We start from the raw sequence: 19,927 nt of genomic DNA, 5'->3' as shown, positions 1-19,927 counted from the left end.
ATCAGTATTTATTTGTGCAGTGATACATTCAATATTTAATTTTAATCAAATGTGGAGAAACCTGTAACATTTTAACAGTTTTCTTTATGTCGTTTTATCAGTTCATTCTGACACACTGTGAGAACATTCATGGTCTTAATGTGATCCAAAATAAAAACTAGTTTGAGACCCCTTACTGAAGAGGATCAGGTTTCATGAAAACTCCTGAACATGCGTTCTGCTGATAATCAAAATTATGCAAGCTTATTGAACTACATTTCAGCTTGACCTCAATTACTCCTATACTTTACATACATCTGCAGCAATTTCAGCTTTAATGTGTTGGTGAAACGGTCATCAGTATTTGTATTTGTTTGTCACCAGCATCAGAGTGCAGGTGAAGAGTTTTCTGCAATAACCGAGTATCACTAATGCATATCTATCCCAGCTCCATGATAGTGAGTGCATTAAAAAAAGGCTAACAAACAAAAAAACAGACAAACAAACAAACAAAAAGCACAGCCATACAAAGGAATCTAAAGTTTTGCTCCGACTACGTCAAAATTATATTACACTGAGTCACTGCTTGCATTTTTCTTTCTTCTCCTTCTTAAACCTAATTTCTAAATAAAATTCCACATCACAAACACTCTTTGTTGTTGAACTGCAGCAGCCTGAACCTCCTGCCTACATGTACAATTTGGATGTGTGTGCGCTTCCCCCCACCTGAGAGCGCCCTTACACAGGAAGTGCAGTGCCTACATCATTTTACATGCCAGGCTACCAGAACTTGCCATAGTGTTTCGGATATTCTTTATTTGCAAGCCCTGATGAGACGTTCAAAAGAAGTACAACATTTTGCTCATAGTGTCCTTAAGGTACTATAATGATTAAGCTGGTGTCTTTGGCACACACCTAATCGATTTCCTGTCACCGCTGCAGCCAGCCTCTCCATGCAGCTGCTACCATAATAACAATGTTTTATCAAGGTGCTATACAGTCAGGGAAATCTCACACCGTATCACACGCACCGGAGAACGCACTGCGGATGCCACAAAGTCAAATAGTTGTATTTTAATCTCATGATAAATAGGTATGCATTTTGGGTTTTTTAAATACACTTTGCTAACTTTCTTCATGAGGAAAAATGAGCTGTTTGACACAAAGGAGTCAGTGTGATAAGCTGAAAAAATAAAATAAATGAAATGACTGAAACAACTAAAACTGTTTCAGGAGCACAAAGTTCAGTGGGAGAAAAATCTTTTAATGAGACGTAAATTGAAAAGCGGGTAAAGATGAGATGAGTCAGGCTCGGTTGAGAAGGGATGGGCTGAGAAAAGAAAAGAAAAACTGAGCCGGGACCACAGACTAAAATTGTCAGAAGATATATTTAAACAATAAGTGAACAATGATGTGTTACAGCGCATGAGGGGAAATGCTGTGGCGCTAAACCAAAGCCTCATCTGCTAAAAGTGTTTTGTAGCTGAGCGGACATATACTATCTGTGAGGATATCATATGACTTATCTCAAGCTTTTTGTCCTCCCGTTCTTCTCCCTCCATTCTCACACAGTCTATGTTTCTCTGTCTTCATAAGGACTTTGCATTGGCTTGCTTTCATTTTTCATTCATTTCCATAGCCTAACCCTGATCCTTACCCTAAACCTAACCATTACCAGTTCATACCTAACACTAAACGTGTCCTGAGCTCTATTTCCTAAACCTAACCAATAAGGAGTAGTCGGTCCCCAAAATGTAGCAAGTGTTGGGAAAATTGTCCATGCAGTGTATCAAATACACGAAACTCACAGTGGCAGTGTGAAAGAGGCAGGTGCTGAGAGGTGAAGTACGCAGGAAGGAAGTTTAGATAGTTCCAGTTGCACGCTCTGGACAATTAAAGCGCAGCAGCATATTGATGAAGACTATATGTGAAATTTCCAACATTCTGCAGAGTTGTAAAAACAACTGGGTCCTTTACAGCCCTCCGTATGGGAACTGCTTGTGTGTTTTTATTACACTCATTTTCATGCCTACGCAGATATCGGCAGCAAACTGCAGGTGTAAATGTGTCCTCATTAAGATAACCACAGTCATGATAGGAAAGAAGCAGGAACAGATCACAACTGGAGATCAAGAACTAGTGAACTAAAATTCAAAACTAAAACCGCGTCATGGATATCAGATGTTAATAGTTTATAGGCTAAAGTAGAAAATTAAAAATGTTTTAGGTGTAACTATTCACATGGGGAAAGACCTTTGGTCCATTTGTTTGGCCCGGATTCAGTCCAATTATGGCACCTCATCAGTTCTGGGGCTGACACTGATGGTCTTTGTTGCTGCAGTGGACATTTTTGCTAGTTTTACTCTGGATGCTTTGCTTTCAAACAGATATTTCTGTAGAAAATGTTCACTAGATAAACAAAGATTTCCTGTATCAGTAGCTGTATTTGGCAGATTCACAGGTGGGACCTTGATGAAGCTCACTGTAAATTAACAAACTGCCTACAGGGAAAGCAGTCTGCTGCTCAGCATGACCTTTGACTCTTTGTTCTCCCATCATGTTTTCTTTGGTCCTCTTATTTTTATTAACATTAAACCATTAAACATTTTAACTCCTACACAGCAATTGATCCCGCACTTAATATTTGCAACATGCAATTACAAAGTCAGATCTTTTTTGTCGAGTCATGTTTGACATATAAAGCATTTTCATAACAACGAGAGATAACTGAGTCATTTGGTTACACTATAAAATAGCACTATGTGCTGGAAAATGCATGCTATTCCTGGCCGTCTGTTTGCTCTCCAAGCTTCTGCTTTTTGGAAAACTTTTCCCCTGATTTTTCTTCTGCTCACAACAAATATAACTTCAGTATGTAGGTTCACATTTATTATTGTTCATTGACTATCTCTACTTTCACGTTTGGTGTTAAGCAATGATGTTCCTTGTGTAACATCATAGAATGGCTTCAGCAGGAGGATATTTAAACTTCTCTCCAAAACCCACAGCTGTTACAGTATAAGAATGTGAAGCTGCATTTTAAATCTAAGACTTTGGATCTTTTACTATGTATTTACATTCTCTTTTTTTTTTTTCCATCTGAAAGTGATACATAGCCTATCCCTGGCCAACAACGACAACAAAAAAAGCTGCATATAAAGGACAAATGGTCGATGCAAAAGAAAAGTGACTTGACAGTTGTTCTGCTTGGTCTGTTTATTAGAGGTATATTGGCAAACATTTTACAAGCTCTTGCTGAAATGTTTCCGTTGACAGAGGAAAATGCGTCACTGTAAAACACACAAAGCTCAGCAGAGAACACGTTGAAAGCCCCTGTTTGAAAAGGCACTAAAGGCCGAGTTTTTACAATCCGTCACATCGCACACATGCAAACACAACTATAGCAAGGACACCTGTGTTACACACTTCAGCTGCTAGAACACACAGAGCTTCCGGCTGATGTGTTAGTTCAGTTTCTAGAGGTAATACCACGTATGTCTGCTGTCATGTGTTGCACACCAAAAGGCAGGTGAAGCGTCAAACACTGTTAATTTCAATACACTAAACATTCGTTGGGATGTAAAGCGACCATTAAGTACTTTGTGTGGCTGGCAGGCTTCCATGTATTTTAAATATTTTCTAGATTAAATACACCATACTGCTGCTTTCTTTAAATACATAATGTGTCTTTTAACTTAAAGTTCACTTTTTTTTTTTTTTAATGTAAAAATCACGACACAACCATTACATGAAGTTTTGCAAAAAACCTTTTACAAAATTCTTTCTTTCTTCGTCTTTTTCTTTTTTTTTTTTTTTTTTTTTTTAAATAATAACGATAGTAATACATTCAAATAATAGCATATTAATTCCTCAGCATTATTGTTTTAAATAGCTTGTGACGTTGTGGTTGCTTGTATGGTACAGTCATTCTTGATATCAGCTTTCGTAGAAACAAACGGACCCCCTCTTCTCATTCAAATACTGCCGATGAAGACACTGCAGCACAAAGGCTTTAATGACATGCTGGTGCCGTCGTCATATTCATTTCAAATACAGTTGATTATTCAGGTCAAGTCAGGCAGAAGTACATAGGATTGCTTGAAATGCACAGGAGCTTAAATGTGTCCTGAGGACAGAGATGTCGACGAGCTGATCCACAAGTCTTTGGGCTCAAGTCCATGTCAGGTTTCAAATCTTTCATGGCAGATCTGGTCTTCCTAAAACAGAGAGGTTCTCTGGGTAAAATCATGACCTACTGCTCAGTACTTTCGATTTAACTTTAAAAAACCCCCAAAACAAAACAAAAAAACGTGAATTACTTTGACAATTAATTACAAAATACCTGAACAAAAATCTAAATGTGGGCTTAGATTTAAAAAACTTGCTGAAATAGGGCAACACTTTAAAGTCAAACTTGTTCATGAGTCTAACAGGAAGTGCTTTTATTGTGACGACGTCTCTTTGTATAGCTATATGAAGCACCTATTAATCCCACATATCGAATGGCTTCATTCTTCACTCTGTGAGAAATTAGTCTGGATTATGGTTGTTCTTCTTTCTTTAAGGTCTAAAATGAGCCAGATTATTGGGAAACCCAGTGCTAGATCTAAATTTAAAAACTTTGTTTAGAGCTAGCAATAAATGTTCCAAGTTGATTGTTCAATCAAAAATGTTAAATGAAACGTCATGTGGTGAACAAATGAAAAGTAAGATGTTAAATTTAATAAAATATAACAGGAAATGTTTTTGTTTTGAAGGAATTGAAGTTAATTTTGTGATGGTGCCACCTTGTGTGACAATAAGATTTACTTATTTAGCGGCGTGTTCATCTGCCATTGTCATGAATCTACAGCTAACATGAATAGGTTGTTATGAACCATTAATAGCTCACAGTCTATGAATCATGACGGTTAATAAATCAACCGCATCCTTTGCTAGGATGAAACGAACATCTCAACAAACTTGAAAGCTGCAGTTAGCTCCTTCTACTGCCACATACTGTTCGGTCATTAGTGTACACTCTGGTAACGTAGAAGACTCACAACATTTCCTAAGGTACTTTCACCTCTGATTGCACAAAAAAAAAAAAAGTACCAGACCTCGTGTCTGAGCTGGGTCTAAAGTGTTTACAGCGAGAGTTTGTGTCGAGTCTGAAGTCTGTTTCTGCAGCTCAGCGTAGAGTTTGAGTCTCCATCTCTGTCCGTCAGCGACTCCTGTTTCTACTCAGGAGGTCGGCTGCCTTCCTTCACCTGTGCTTTCCTGCAGGTTGCTGTCATTAATGCAGACCTTCTGTTGTCAAATCATTCGATGTTAAAGCATTGGCTTCTCACAGTGGAGCTAGCAGACTGGCAGTGACTGATGTAAACGGCTGAAAAATTGCTAAATGGAAAATAGAGCGTCACTCCTGGCAGTTTATTTCTGTCATCAACATGTTGCACATTATTTCTTTCAAATATTCTTATACTTTAAACTCTCTCTTCCAGTCAACACTGTTTGCTCCTGATAATGATAACTTAGCTGCTCTATCCCATCATCCTCCTCCTCTCTGCTCATGTTTCTGTTTGCTGTGTTGTTGTTTTTTTTTTTTCAGTCTCTGTTTGCAGCTTTCCGGCCTCTTCCTCCTGTCCTTCTGTTCTTTCAGTGTCCTCTTTGTTTCCTTGTCAGAGTGGCTGCGTCTGAGCCCTGCGGTCCCTCTACCAGCAGCCGCAGCTTTCCACCACCATGTCCTGGTAATTCTTTAACACGACTCTGTCGTGATTGTCCAGGTAAAGCAGGGCAATGGGGCTGAGGGAGGTCGGGACGCAACAGGCCCGGGGCACTGCTCCGTTCACAGAGTTCACCATGGTTTGGACCACGGCATGGCTGGAGGCGTTCATGTGGTCGGCCAGAGGGTAACGGCACTCTCCCAGGCAGAAGAAGGCGTCATAGCCACTCGGCGCGATGATCCATTTGTGCCAGCCCACATCTCTGAAATCTACATGTAGAGGGTGACGCCGGCACCTGCCACGGGAAAGCCGCTTCAGCTTAGCGGGACTGCCGTTTCTTTTCACTCTTCCACGATCACTCCAGCTTACTTCCCCTTTGTCGTCCCCCCAGCTCTTCATGGAGTAACCCACTTTTCGGGTCTTCCCCCAGCCTTGGTCTCTATTGTGGCCTTTGCCACTTCTCTTGGTCTTCATGTTTGACCCTTTTCTAGCCTTAATCCACTTGCTGTTACCAGATGTTCTCCTGCCGTGTTTGACTAAAGGCTCTCCATGGCCGTCATGACTGTAAGTCACCAACAGGGGTCTCTCCTGGGCCCAGCTGTGATCGTCCTGTCCCACAGACCTGCACACCCTCAGGTGTCTCTCCTGATGTTGCTCTGTCTGGTTATCACCTGCAGCAGAGGAGCTGCTCTGGTCAGGCGAGGCGGTGCTGTTTTCAGGTCTGACCTCCAGGAGAAAGCCCAAGCTGCCAGTCCCACCATGGGCTTTACGGAGGAGGTCTGGTTTTAGGGTAAATGCCTCCCAGAAACTACCGGCTTTAATGCCATGGAGGCCACTGGTGAGCAGTCTTGTCTCAAGCAACGTGGGCTCAGGATCCTCATGGTGTTTAGAAAGGTACAGGTTTAATCTGCGAGGCCCGGGGCCCAGGGACGCTGCCTGGCTGCGCAGCAGGCGAAGCTCAGCAGAGAGAACCGTTTCATCTTGAGGTATGGAGGAGAGGTTGAAGGAAATGTGCACTCTTGTCTGATCTCTCACTTTGGTGTTGTCTCCAAAGGGCTCTGAGAGGGGAAAAAAAAAAGAGCAGGGAAGAAAAAAAACTTAGTGTGATCAGACTTCAAATAAAGAATACTAACAATTGTTTTTGTAAAGGTCTTAGCAGTTTTAGTATGGTCAACAGTGACTCCAAAACTGTAAAGAAAGTTAGAAAGGTCTTTAACTAAGGTGGTGTAAGAAGTGGGCATGTCTTACATGCAACACATAGAGACGCCAAATACTGATGGGTAAAATTGTTTTCTAGTTGACATTTTCTGTATTTAACAGCTGTTTGTGCATGTGTGAATGACATTAGCGTATATTATTAGACCAGCCATTGCGTCTTTTATAGCTTTTATTGCCAACTGTATTGATTATCGTCAGCTTTGGATTTTCTGATTGAGCCGTCCAGAACTTTGGCTGCCTTTGGTTTTTAAAGCACTTTGTAAATGAATGAGTGAATGGATATAGTATTACCAAATGTTCTTTTTGTTTTCGATTGAGCTGATCACTTTTTGCAATACACAACATAAAACCTGAACTCTGACACAACATAAAACCTGAACTCTGACACAACACAGGCAACAGATTCTCTAGGTGTCCTTGTCGACTTTGGGAAATGGAAGGTTTTAGTTCTAACTTTTCTGTCAAGTTTTGAAAACCCTACAGACACATCGTCACATCATCAACTAATAAGGCAGTCAATACTTTGGAGTTTAATTGCATCTGTTGTGGCCTAAAAAAATCACAAAGTCAGACTCTTGCTTCAAAAAGGTTTACAAAGAACGGGAAACAAGAAAATAGAGTAAAAGCATGTAGTTTGACTTGATGAGTTACTTCTTCATAAAAGGTGAAACAGTCCTCAAATTAAAACTTTTATTTATTTATTTATTTGTTTACCGAATACCCATAGGTGTTTTTTTCACTCATAAGTGTTTTTTCACTGATAAACAAGTCATGGAAGCCCCCATAAAAAATCTTGCTCTCTTATCCAGATTAAAGCAGAAAGACATCTATGACAGTACTTTTAAAACACGTGAATTAACCAAAAGGCCTGCACTCTGCTCAATTTATCCAATTTATGCCATATTTATTGCAAGAGCTATATTATGATGTATCTTTAATTTGATGTTTATTTGCTGTGTTTGAGCGGGAGGTCCAAGTCATAAATATCTGCACTAAAGCCTTAGGTAATAAGTGAAGTTATAAAGTAGGCTGTAAATCAGATGGCTTAGGCTGGTTTAGAGATATTGCTGACCCAGGAGTCGCACTGCTGGTGCAAATGCAATAATAAATAACCAAAAACGGAGAGCGAGAATTTATCTCGTTTTAAACAGATTTCACGACTGAAATACCAACTGTGAAGCCTAATACCCCCAATGCTGCAGCCATTAACACTTAAGAGTTAAATAATTGCAATTTTCTGGAGGTTTGGGGTTCTCTCTTTGACCCTAAGAATCAGAAATGATTCCAGGTGTGTTCAGATCCGACTTTCTCAGTTTTGATCCAACAGTTCCTAAAAGGACAGGCTTTCCAAGCAGATAATAGCACAACAAACGGCGTTAAGTGGAGACAATAACAGAATGAGATTTTCTTGCAAAGAGCTTCTCAGTCACAGGCCTTAATTTCAGGGCTTGTGATGGAATTAATGGCAACATGAAAGGCGGACTGGAGAGGTCAAGAGGGTCCCAACTAATGCTTGCCCTCATCCTCTGTGACGGGTCAACTCAGGCGTAATGAGGGGAGCGACACGAAAAGCCCAAATATTGCACAACCCAGGACGAAAAGCGTGAAAAACGTATTTTCACCCTTACAGATTTCTTGTGGTTTTGCTTTCTTGGTCACACTTTAATATCTCTGTCAAAGATAACCTGAGAAAATGCATCATGGCCTTTTCAAATGATTTAATTTATGAAAGGAAGCTGTTACTCAAACCACGCCACAGCATCTCAATTGGTTAGAAAGTCCAGCTCTGGATAAATGAAGAGACCATTGCACTGAACCCCACGTGGTGATTCCATCAAATATGAATCCCTGAACTCTTCCCGAGTTAAAACATTAGTGTTGTTGTTGTTTCTAAGTGAATATGAACTTGGTTTCTTTGCATTATTTTAGGTCTGAAAGAACTGAAAGCACTGAATTTTTGCTTGGTATTTCAGAGACATATTCTCAGTTCAGTAGTTCACAGAATAAAAAAAAAACAATGCTCATTTTACTCAAATATTTATATAAAGAGTAAAATTAGAGAATGAATATTTTTGCAGTGGTCTCTTATTTTTTTCCTGAGCTGTATATGTACAACTTTAAGAATATACACTGAACAAGAAAAAAATGGGAACAGCTAAATAAACCGAGGTAAAAAACCCCCCAGAAGAGTCACAACTGATGATCAATCAATGCTTTGATTACAGATATGAAAAAGAGATTTTCCATATAAGCGCCATGTTCCCCGGTGTTTACCTACTTTCACTGTTCAAACTTAAAAATCCTAAAGCTGTTAAGACACGCCGGAACCAGCGGTAAGCTTACCGCTGTGGTGAAAGCTGCGAATAGTGTTGGCCTGCTGAATGTGGTGGCTGGGGAAGCTGAACGTCGGGTCTTCCAGCAGATGGTACTGCTGCTGGTGGAAGCGGTAAAGGTCGAGGAGGTACTGCGGCACCGGCACGTCGGGCCTGGGGTTCGGCTGAGACTGCAGGCCCAGCCGGCTCAGGAGGAGAGACTGGATGGTCTGAGCCAGACCGGGATCGGGCAGCGCTGCGGCGGGCGACGGGGACGAAGGGGTCGGGGGCACCCTGCCATTGTCAGGCTCGCTGGATTCTCCACCCTGGCGGCCAGACGAGGCTTGAGGTAGCAGCAAGACCATGAGGAGCAGGAGGTTAGCAGGGAGCATGGTGGACCTGAAGCAGGAGGAAACGATTACTTACATTTACCTTGCCTTGCAAAATTGTTATTTCTGCTAAATGTTGGCACATTTCCTCGCAAAACACATGATGTTTAATGTGGATTTCATCTGATACACCGATGCAAAGTAGTGCATAGTTTTGAAGTGAAAGAAAATATCATTTACTTATTAAAATATTAATATTATTTGATGACTTCAAATCTTAAAGTGTGGCGTGCATTTGAATTCAGTTCCCCTGAGTCGACGCTTTGTGGAATCGCTTTCCTTTGCAGTTGTCACTTAATTTGGCATTTCTGTTTTAGTGAAAGAGCTCAGGCTCAGTCAGAATGGAGGAAGCGTGTCTATGAACATCAATTTTCATGTCTAACCAGGGAATATTAGTTTCATTTGGGTCCTTACACTGACTGGACCGTTCAAACTCATGAAAAGGTTTTGATCTCATCTCTCTGGCTGTAGGTTTGGGGTTGTTGTTCCTCTGGAAGGTGAAACTCTTTTTCAGCCTCTAACAGATTTTATTTAATGATTTTCCAATGTTTAGCCCTGTCCAGCTTCCCATCAACTCCAACCGAGCCTCCTTTACGCTGCTGGTGAAAACCTGAGGTGTGAATGTCCCTCCAGCGCCTCCAAGCGACAGATGCCTGCTTCTCTGATCAATGATCTCTGTAGCAAACGTCTGGAAACATATTTTTTCCTCCATGTCGCATGGAGGCAACATTAAGCTTAGCTTCACATTTTTATGCATATTAGCCTATAAATGGATGCATGTATGATCTCATCCTCCTTTGTCACCATTTGTCTCTTGAACTTCTCTTATCGTATGATTTACTTTTATAATTAAGATGCTTTAGTTTATTTACGGGTAATGTTGGATTACATGAGATTTATTTGCTATATTGTGAGTTAAATTCATTGTAAATAATCTGAAATTGCTTAAAAATTAGATTATTTACCATTTGTGATGTTTTTTTGTTATTTAATATAAACAACAAAAATTACTAGAAATTGATTTCCTGCTGGTTTGTGATTTCTTAAGTGTCTTGATGCATTTTGGTAGATTTGCGGTTGTTACAGACTAATATCTTCGATTTTTTCATGATACTTCACGTTTTCTAATGTTCCTCTTCAAAACGCCTGAACAATTGAAAGCAATAAAAATTGCGTCCGTTGTCCTACATGTTTTTACATGCAATCCAAACTGAACACAGCGACGTTTGTGGTTTCACGTTGACAGAATGGGAGAAAAAAGCTGCGCAGGAGGAGTACATTTACGAGGCATTTTTGGTGTCCTTTCTGTCTTGATTCCGGACCATTTCTGTTTTGATGCAAACAAACAAACAAAAGATCCAAGCAAATAAATTGTACAACGTAATGACAATACAAAGAGCTGGTCAAGAAATCTGCAGAAGCGATAGCCTCTTACAAGGTGTTCCAGCTCTGTGTATATCATGCTGATGTCCTTTTGCTTCCTGGACACACTAGTTTCTCATTAGTCTTCAGCCTTCATGTGGCATATGTTCAAGAAATCTACAGTCCACGCATCCATACCAAACTGTTTACTTGTTATTCCTGCCTACTACGCTTTATTTTCCTTCTGCTAATTTATGGCGAGGCTCCGTACCCGCAAGGCCCATCTATCTCGCCGGACACCTCGACAGGAGCAATTAGGCAGCCTCCAACTGGAACATAATCATCTCATGTGAGCGCTTAGAGTGCTGAGCATCAAGATTTCTTGCATTAATCAGAGATAGTTGACTCTGGTGGCATGTTATGGAGTTGTAAAAACCTGCCACGGTGACACATGACCTGCATTTTGTTCCCTCTACGTCTTCAAATCACCAGAGAATAAAGGCATTAAAGCATTCAGTAGCTTTCCATAACTTTGACTGCATGCAAGGGAGTGAAAAGAACATTTCCTAATACATCTTAATAAAACTTACAGCCCTGATAGATAGTTCTTTAGATTTGTTCGTTTATGAGAAAAGCATAAAGCCACGCTTACAGCTCCGGATGGATCACCCGATCCATCTGCATTTATTAAATGAGTAGTTTCCAATTTATTTATCAAATAAAAAGAATAGAAAACAATTTACAACATGAAGTGACACAAGGCCACATATTGGCAACACAAACAGCATTAAAAACCAGTGAAAAATAAATAAATACTGTTTTATATCCACATGTTCTCTAGCTATAAATATATGAAAAAAAAATTAAAATTCTGAAAATAAATTTAATTTAAGGCCACTGAGACTTGTTTCAATTTAGTTTTTTGCCAGTGAAGGATCAGACACATCAGGGTGAAAAATAAGGAAACCGATTTGAATGGTTTTTGTGAAGAGAAATATTTTAGTTTTTTTTTTTTTTTTTCAAAGTAGAACTATTGGTGCTTTAATGACCAGGTAGGAATTACTCACACTTACTGAATCACAGCGACATCCATCCGCCTCACCAAACGAACTAGTTCAAATAACTTAAAACACACTTGAACATTGAATAATCTGGATCTGTTGACGGCTCGTAGGAGGCGGTTGCCTCTTCCAGGTGAGTGACGCTCTCTGTGTCGGCGCGGGAACCACTTGGCTCGAAAATGGGGTAACGCAATTACCACCGTGACCCGGCTAACAGGTGTCAATAATGAAGGGTAACTACAAGCCAGCGCGGCAACAGCTCGCCTGACCTCGGTAAGGTGAAGGCGACATGGACGAAACTTGCTAAAAAGGCGATGCGAGCTACTGAACACGTTGGAGTAGAAATTTCACCAGTTGACCCCACAAAGGCAGATTCCTGCCAGAGCGATCGCTTTTAGGATGGATGAAGTGTTTTCCACATCACGAGCACTCCCATATCTCCAGTTTTCTCACCTCTATCTCCTTATCTCATCTCTGTAGGGGACAGAGAATCGATTAGGGCCTCTGCAGCGAGATAACGGTGGCGTTTACGGGCGAGTAAACATATAATGATCCTGTAATGACTCGTAATCTTGCCATATTGTCAGAACAGAGGTAAGAAGGAGGTCACAGGTGTGAAGGCGTGTATATTTTTTATGCCTGTTGTTCAAACTGTGCACGGTTCAAAGGGCAGGCATGGGAAAACGAACCACCTCCTACCGTGGGATTGTTGCTGGGTATCCATTAAACTCTGGCAGCTCCACCCTGAGCTGTTGCACCTGAGGCAGCGTAGCAGAGGACAATTATAGATTAGACGTCGCTGGACGGCCTCTCCCTTATACTGTGGAAGCTTGTAAAGGAGATTAAGGACAACAACACCACCTCTCTCTTCTGTACTTTCCTCACCTACAGAAAAAACCACCCAAGTGACTCTGAGGTTCAAAGGTTTGGCTGTCACACAGCAAGGTGTGTCTGAGGCTGTGCGAAGCTGAGAAACGAAAAGGAAAAAGAAAGACGGGGGAAGGCTCCCTTGGTCGTTGTGTGACAGCCACGATTTTCCATCACGCTGTTTTTATGGCTTGAAATTTGTTTGAATTAGGAGACATTTAGGACAACAGAAGTTTCCTGTGATTGTGTGCTATCACACCTGACCTGTGACACTGCCAGTCAGCTGGCTGCAAGAAGTCTACTGCACTTTTATGTCATGCGAAAGAAACAGCCAAATTTGGCTGCTTGGAAATATTCTGACATAACAACATAACCGATTCAGTTATGTTGTGGAAATTAAACAAGCACCACTTCATATTTTCCCATCGTATTTTGGTAACTACAGTTAGTGAGCGACGTGTGAGACAGCTGTTCAGGCCTGTTGACAACCTAATATGAGCTCGTTTGACTTTCACTACATTATAAGGATCATAAGCATATTTTTTTTATGCCAAAAAATAAAATCACTGCCTACAAAAAGGAACCTGAAAACTTCCAACTAGAGGTTCATTTGATACATTTAAAGTAATGATAAATAAATGTTGTGGATTAGTAAGTGGTTCGATCATCTCACACATCTTTGTTTAAAATGAGCTTTGATTCTTTTGAACACCTGGTATTTTGCTCCGATAAAGTTTCAAAACTCATTTTTCGTTTTGGGCCAAGATCATGAATGCTCTTAAAGGGCCGGTTGTATCAGAATGTATTGATAAAATTGGTTCTCGAACTGATAAAATATCAATGAGTTCTTAAAATTAAATATTATTGAATGCCTTTTTGTGAGTTTTCCAATCAAAATCAACGTGTTTGTGGTGCTAATTTGGAAATATTTGTGCTCATTTATGACGGTAAATGTGACTTTTTATTACTCGCTGCACAGCTTATGGACATCAATTAAGGCTGAGGGAGCTGGTTAGTACAAGTAAGAAAGTTTTTGACAGTTTCTGAGGAAAACCTACAATAAATTCTCATTAAGAGCAGAAAAGTGCATGGATTTGTTGATTTTGTGTAAATTTCCACAATAATTATCAGGAAACTGGAGGGACTGACTGGTGTAACTCAGCAGTAAACAGGTAAAAACTGCATTGATTTGATTGCTAACATAATATTTACGCACACTCAGTGTTTAGTCTAGAATCTAGAGGACCACATAAAAAGATATGGCGGGCCTGATTTGGCCCACGGACCTTGAGTTTGACACATGTGTTCTAACAGTATGACGACTTTTAGAGCTGCAGAAGATATTAAATTGCATCACACGTCAAAATAACAATGTGTGCAACATTGCATTTGCAAAGGACTGCTTGGTTGCAAGATTTGGTGGGATATTAGTTATTATTTTTAGTGCCATACATGCAAAATCTGCATGGAAATAATATGTTTGCTGTGTTGGACAGATTTTCCCTGCCTCCTGCTTCCTTTGATGTATATTTTTAGTGACGCACATAAAGAGTGGTTGGAACTTTGTGGAGAAAGAAAGGAAAGAATATCCGGGTCAGTCGCAATCAAAACCAACACCCAGCAGCAGCATTGTATTTAGATGTTTTCCTAATAACATGTACCCATGAATAAAAGTGAGTGCCGTGGTTTCATGGTTTGTAACTTGGTAAAATGTATCCGGACCTAAATGGGGGGAATTTTACAAGTGATCTTTTTCTTCCTGTCCAACCTGAGTCTGGCCTGAACTTGAAATAATGAAATGTTTGGAAGGGTGTACTCTGTAATTAAAGGGTCATAGATACGGTGAAGGTTTGAAGGTAACAGAGTCAAACGCTGGTGTTTTTCCACCTTGTTTTTTTTTTTTTTTTTTTGTGTGGATGTATAAGATGTGGCCTGACCTGATCAAGCAGACAGTGGTGGGACCCTGGCGTGCAGCAGGTCAGCGTCGTTGCTGCCCTGACCCCGTATCTCTCTGAACTCACTGATTAAAGACCTCTGACCTCTGACGTCCGCCTCTCTTTTTATCTCTTTATTTCAAACTCTGCTCCTTTTCCCCTTCCTCCTTCCTCTTTGCATTCCTTGAACTTTGTCCTGTAGCTTTGTCCTTTATGTTGTCTTACAAAGCTGGTAAAATATGCTTTGTCTTTTTTTTTCTTTTTACGTTTAACCCCAGATGCTCTGCTGTTCAATATTTACCCACGTTTCTGCTGTCTGTTGCCATCCTGTGTTTGAAATATCTGTTTTCACGCTTCTCTGCATCACATCCCCGTTACCCTATCAGTTTCTCCCCTTCCTTTACCCGCTATGAAGGTTTTCCTTTTTTTTTTTCCTCCCCAAAGTTTGAAGTGAATGGTGTTTTTACGGAAGAGCGTAGCAGACTGTTGCTAGGCCGGGGGGCCGGTGTGTCACCGCAGCCGGCTGATTTATCCACCGCTGCTGTCTTCATGTTACGCCTGGTTCCTTAACTTTCCCTTCCTGTTGTTCTTCCCGTGTTTCTTTTCCCAAATTCCTTCTTTCACTCTCTCTGATTTAATCCCCGCTCTCCTGCTCTTGTTCCTCATTTTTCAACGCATTCGACCTATTATTTCTGAATTTGATACGTGCTGCGAACAAGCCACAGGGTTTGTTTTTTGCTCTCTGAGCAAATAGTTAAGAAAATATTAAGTTATTGTCACTCGTAAGCCAAAAGTGTGACATACACGCATTTTTTCATGATTTCTCTCCAAACTCAGCCCTTTTTTCTAAGAGTAAAATGCTGTGGCACATGTTAGAAAAAAAGCTTAACATGTTTAACTGAGGTCCTCCTCTGAATGCATGTTCACCTGCTGCTAAAATTTTTTTTAACAACACTCTTCATTTTGGATGTTGTTGCTGAGTGAAGACAATTCAAGAATTGCTATTTTCAGTGTTAGGAGGAAAGAAAGAGATGTAATAAGCTTTTAAAAAAAGAAAATTGCAGCATAGATTGAAGCATCTCTCTAACACTTTGGATAGTGTGGAAAACGTATCCACTGCAGTCAGTTATATATGAGCTCATTGTATTTTCACTTTATACCACGAGGCATCAAAGACATGGACAGAGCTTCTCCATTATCATCTTCAATGTTGCTAACTTCTTCAAATTCACCTATTGCCTGCTATTAAGGCAATTATAAGACGCTAAATTAGACACAATTGACCATCTGCGTGCTGTAGGGTGGAGGAATAACACTGTGTAAGTGACAATAACTGTAAAAAAAAAAATCCTAAAAGAGCTAAGAATTAAAAATGAATTCAGTTTACATTAAGAAATATTAATTAGTTTAGGTTTCTTGAGTCTGTTTATCTCTTTGCAAGTGACACAAAAAGGAACAGAACAGTATTAATGTTTAAATTCAAATATTTTTGAGTAGGCTCTAAATAGACCAACAAGAGGCAAAAGAAATGCAATAATTGACTGGAGACAAAAGGTGATCAATGTTTATATCCTGTCCTGGCTGTCAGCACGTGGATGTCTAGATCCGGTTGGGAGAAACTGGTCTGCATAAGGACACACTGTAAAAAAATAAATGTAAAATCTACAGTAAATTGAGCGAATTTCTGTAATCTTCACAGTAACCTCCCAGTAATTTAAATGTGATTTTATTACTGCTTTACTGTCATTCTATTACAGGGTTACTATAAATTTATTAGAAAAATGTAATAAAAGCAGAAAGACATTTTAACAGTAACTGAACTAATTTGGTCGCTGCTAGCTGTTAAAAGTTAATTATTGCATACCAAACTCATAATATCTATTAATATCTTTTTTCTAATTTCAAGGAAATAATAATAATAATAATAAAACATATTTAAATGACTTTATTCCACTGTAAATTTCAAAACAAATGAAAAAATCCTTTTGCATTTGTTCAGCAGCAAGAAAATGTTTTTAAATTAATTTTTTTAACAACTGGCTTGCTTTCACTGGTCTACTAAAGTCTCCATCAACACCAGCAGGATTTGCTAGATTGGTCAAAAAGCTTGCTAAGTTTGGAAGAGTCACTGTATTCTGTACAAAATGTTATGTCAGTAATTTCTTCAGGCTGTGAGAGAGCGAGCGAAAGCAAGACTTCAGGAAGCCCGGAGAAAGCTGCTCTAGTTTTATCCTTTTGAGTTTTCAATCGCCACCTGCCATGGAGCGTACCAGATGTGTAAATGTTGCACATCTTACTGTAAAGGCTTGGGTCTAAATCAGGAATCTTCAAATCCAGTCCTCGAGGTCTTGGCGTCCAGCAACTTTTAGATGTTTCCCTTCTGCAACACACTGGAGGTGATTCAGTCCATCCAGTGTGTTTTGGACCAGAGACACGTCCACAGGTTGCAGTGCAGTACTAACCCTTACCCTCAAAGCCTTTTACTGAAGACTCCTGAATCGTCTTGTAATGCAAACAGTTGTAATTGTTCATACAGAAGGCCAAACTCTGGAACCATTTGTCACACACGTCATGACTTTGCTGCATGACCGCTCGCTGCAGGTAGGCTAGGAAAACATATTCCGCTCTCTGCCTTTTTTATCAGATCTTAAAGAAAAATTGACGTTGGTATCAGCAGGTCAAAGCCGTACAAAGACACAGCTCTTGTTCTTATTGAACAACTTTAACATGTGGATGTAATACATGATTTCTGACAGCTGAAGTAAAGCTTTTTTTTTTTATATAAGAAATGCTATAATAACAGACTTTTACGGTCTTATGGGATATGCAGAAGAAAACACACACATATGCGGTAAAAACAGGCAGACGCAGTAAGGTGTGCGTGAATGGACGTGGAGAGCTGACATTTATGAGATCAGAGGATCTGGGGAACCCCTGCTCCACCTGCCCCATCAGGTAACCAAGACACACAGCGCTTTGCTCTCATCTGCGGATCGTACAGCGGCGTTAATGCGCTCCGTCCTCCCGTGGCTTATCTCCACGGCCGGAGATGCCTGGAGGTCCCAGCGACACTGGCGCGCTGCGGTTTGCAGGAGGCCCCACGCTGAGGCGCAACACTTCACCAGCATCAGTGGAAACACTGACATGTCCAACCCGCAGCTCCCGAAAGCTCAGAGACTGGTCAAGTTATGTGTCTGACAGCTAAACGGATGTGAAACACAGAACTAAAAAAAAAAAAAAAAAGGAAAAAGAAAAACAGCTCTGCTTTTTGCATTAAATCTGACGAGTGTTAACGCTGAGAGCCAAATCATGCTGTGCATGCTGAAGCAGTGGTGAGTTATGCTCTTTGAACTCATAATGGGCGCATTATTCTCAGACAGGTTGCTTACCGGGATGAGATTTTGATTGAGTAAAAAAAAAAAAAAGAACAGTTGGAGGGGAACGTTTGCATGTGTGTGTTTTTCCCCAGAGTGGCTAATGGGTTCAGCAGCACTGTTCCTGTGGCCTGTTGCATGACAGATAGATATGTGTGTGTGTGTGTGTGTGTGTGTAAGGATGGAGTACTCACGTCCAGGTGTGGTGGGATGTAGGCCATGGTTTATCCTTGAGCTCCAGTGTTACGATCCCTTGCCTAGTTCTTTTGCTCCTTTGGACAGAAAAAGGCAAAGTGAACTAATTTCGCTGTCTCTGTCTCTGCCTGCCCCTCTAGCACCAACCAGGCTAAGTGTTCAGGGTCTCTATAGGTATCTCTGCTCGCTCCATGTTTTTCTTTCCTCGCTCAGATTCTCATCCTGTTGTCACTGTCAGATAAGCAAACTCTTAAAAACATCCACCGGCTTCCCTTTTCTCTGCCTGCCTGACCTCAGCTGGTGAACGCCACCCTCCTCTCATTCTCCTGCACTTCCAGCCCCGCTTGCTAAAAACACAGCTGGTGGCCGCAAGAGAAAAACAAGCCTCGTGTGTCTTCACTTGTGTCACTGGCAACAACTCCCTCTTGTTTCTAAACCACCTCACTGTGTCTCACTCCTTCCCTCTCCACTCTGTTCCTCCCTTTTTTTTATCTCCTCCCCCTTTCCTCTCACTCTTTCTATCTCTCCCTGCAACACACACACGCCTCCACGCGCACACACGCCCCTGCACACAGCTGGCAAACTTAGTTTAACTCTGACTTTCCTTGAGTGTCAGATCTTAAAATATGCTGAGGCATTTATCAGTCTCTCTCACATAAATCCTCCCGCCTCATAGCACGGAGCCGCTTTAAAACGAAACCCATTGATCTACCTGAACTGGTCAAGATAACCCCGGAGCTCGGCGCGCACAGGCAGAGCAATTGTTCCCCTCCGTCAACAAACTCACCTGCTGTGTTTCATTGGCAACGTTTGACTTTTTCAGCCGGCATGCTCGCAGACGGTCCCTCCGTCATTTTAAATACTCGTGACAATCAGAGCGAAGAGGCTCAGTCACAGAACGGAGGTATGAATGGATGACTCATGAGAGCTGCCATGAAGTCACCGCCGCTGGGATTTGTGATTGGATCAAAGTTTAAAAAAAAGAGAAAAGAAAAAGAGCAGGACTGCTGGGCTTCTCCATGATGGGTTGAAGCAAGGTGCATCCGTCCTTCCAGGAGGAGCGGGCGAGTGGGCAGGCGGGCGGGGGTGAATTTGTATTCATGAGGTAAACCCATGAGAAAACGTCTCTTTAGGATGCATCGTCTCTCATATTAGATCTCATCTGGAGAATCACTCACCCACGTCCCTCGGCTCCTCCTCCCTTGTCCCCTCCACTCCCTCTTCCAGTCCACTCTTGTTCAAACACGCACGCACACACACACCCACACTCACGCACACATACTCCACCACAGACCTCATTCATCCCCAGATGGAGTAATTGTCCCACTGCAGTGAGACACAGGCATGGAGAGACGGACCCGGACGCAGGGCGTTTGAAGGTTTTGGTAAAATTTGACTAATCAGTGAATAACAACATTATTTTAGAAATGTATTACATTACCTGCAGATTGTAAGCTGCTGTCAACGCCTAAAATTAAAGACCCAGACCTACTGAACTGACCTTCAGTCATCAACACTTGTAGAGGAAATA

The 19,927-nt window shown here is 41.0% G+C and overlaps 1 protein-coding gene across 1 annotated transcript; it reads right to left on the bottom strand.

The window, feature by feature from the left end:
* Window positions 1-3,180: 3,180 nt before the first annotated feature.
* bmp16 (bone morphogenetic protein 16) lies at window positions 3,181-19,441 on the bottom strand. The gene is made up of 4 exons (XM_044120708.1): window positions 19,184-19,441; window positions 18,396-18,473; window positions 9,246-9,613; window positions 3,181-6,742 (listed from the first exon to the last, which is right to left on the bottom strand). Exons 1-4 carry the CDS (start codon window positions 19,195-19,197, stop codon window positions 5,673-5,675), a joined length of 1,530 nt encoding a protein of 509 aa, XP_043976643.1. The 5' UTR covers window positions 19,198-19,441; the 3' UTR covers window positions 3,181-5,672.
* Window positions 19,442-19,927: the final 486 nt, after the last annotated feature.

The sequence above is a fragment of the Gambusia affinis genome, linkage group LG06 (assembly GCF_019740435.1).
Source record: "Gambusia affinis linkage group LG06, SWU_Gaff_1.0, whole genome shotgun sequence".
In the NCBI taxonomy this organism is placed as follows: Eukaryota; Metazoa; Chordata; class Actinopteri; order Cyprinodontiformes; family Poeciliidae; genus Gambusia; species Gambusia affinis.
Note: the sequence above shows the minus strand (reverse complement) of the source record. Positions and strands in the feature narration are given on the sequence as shown.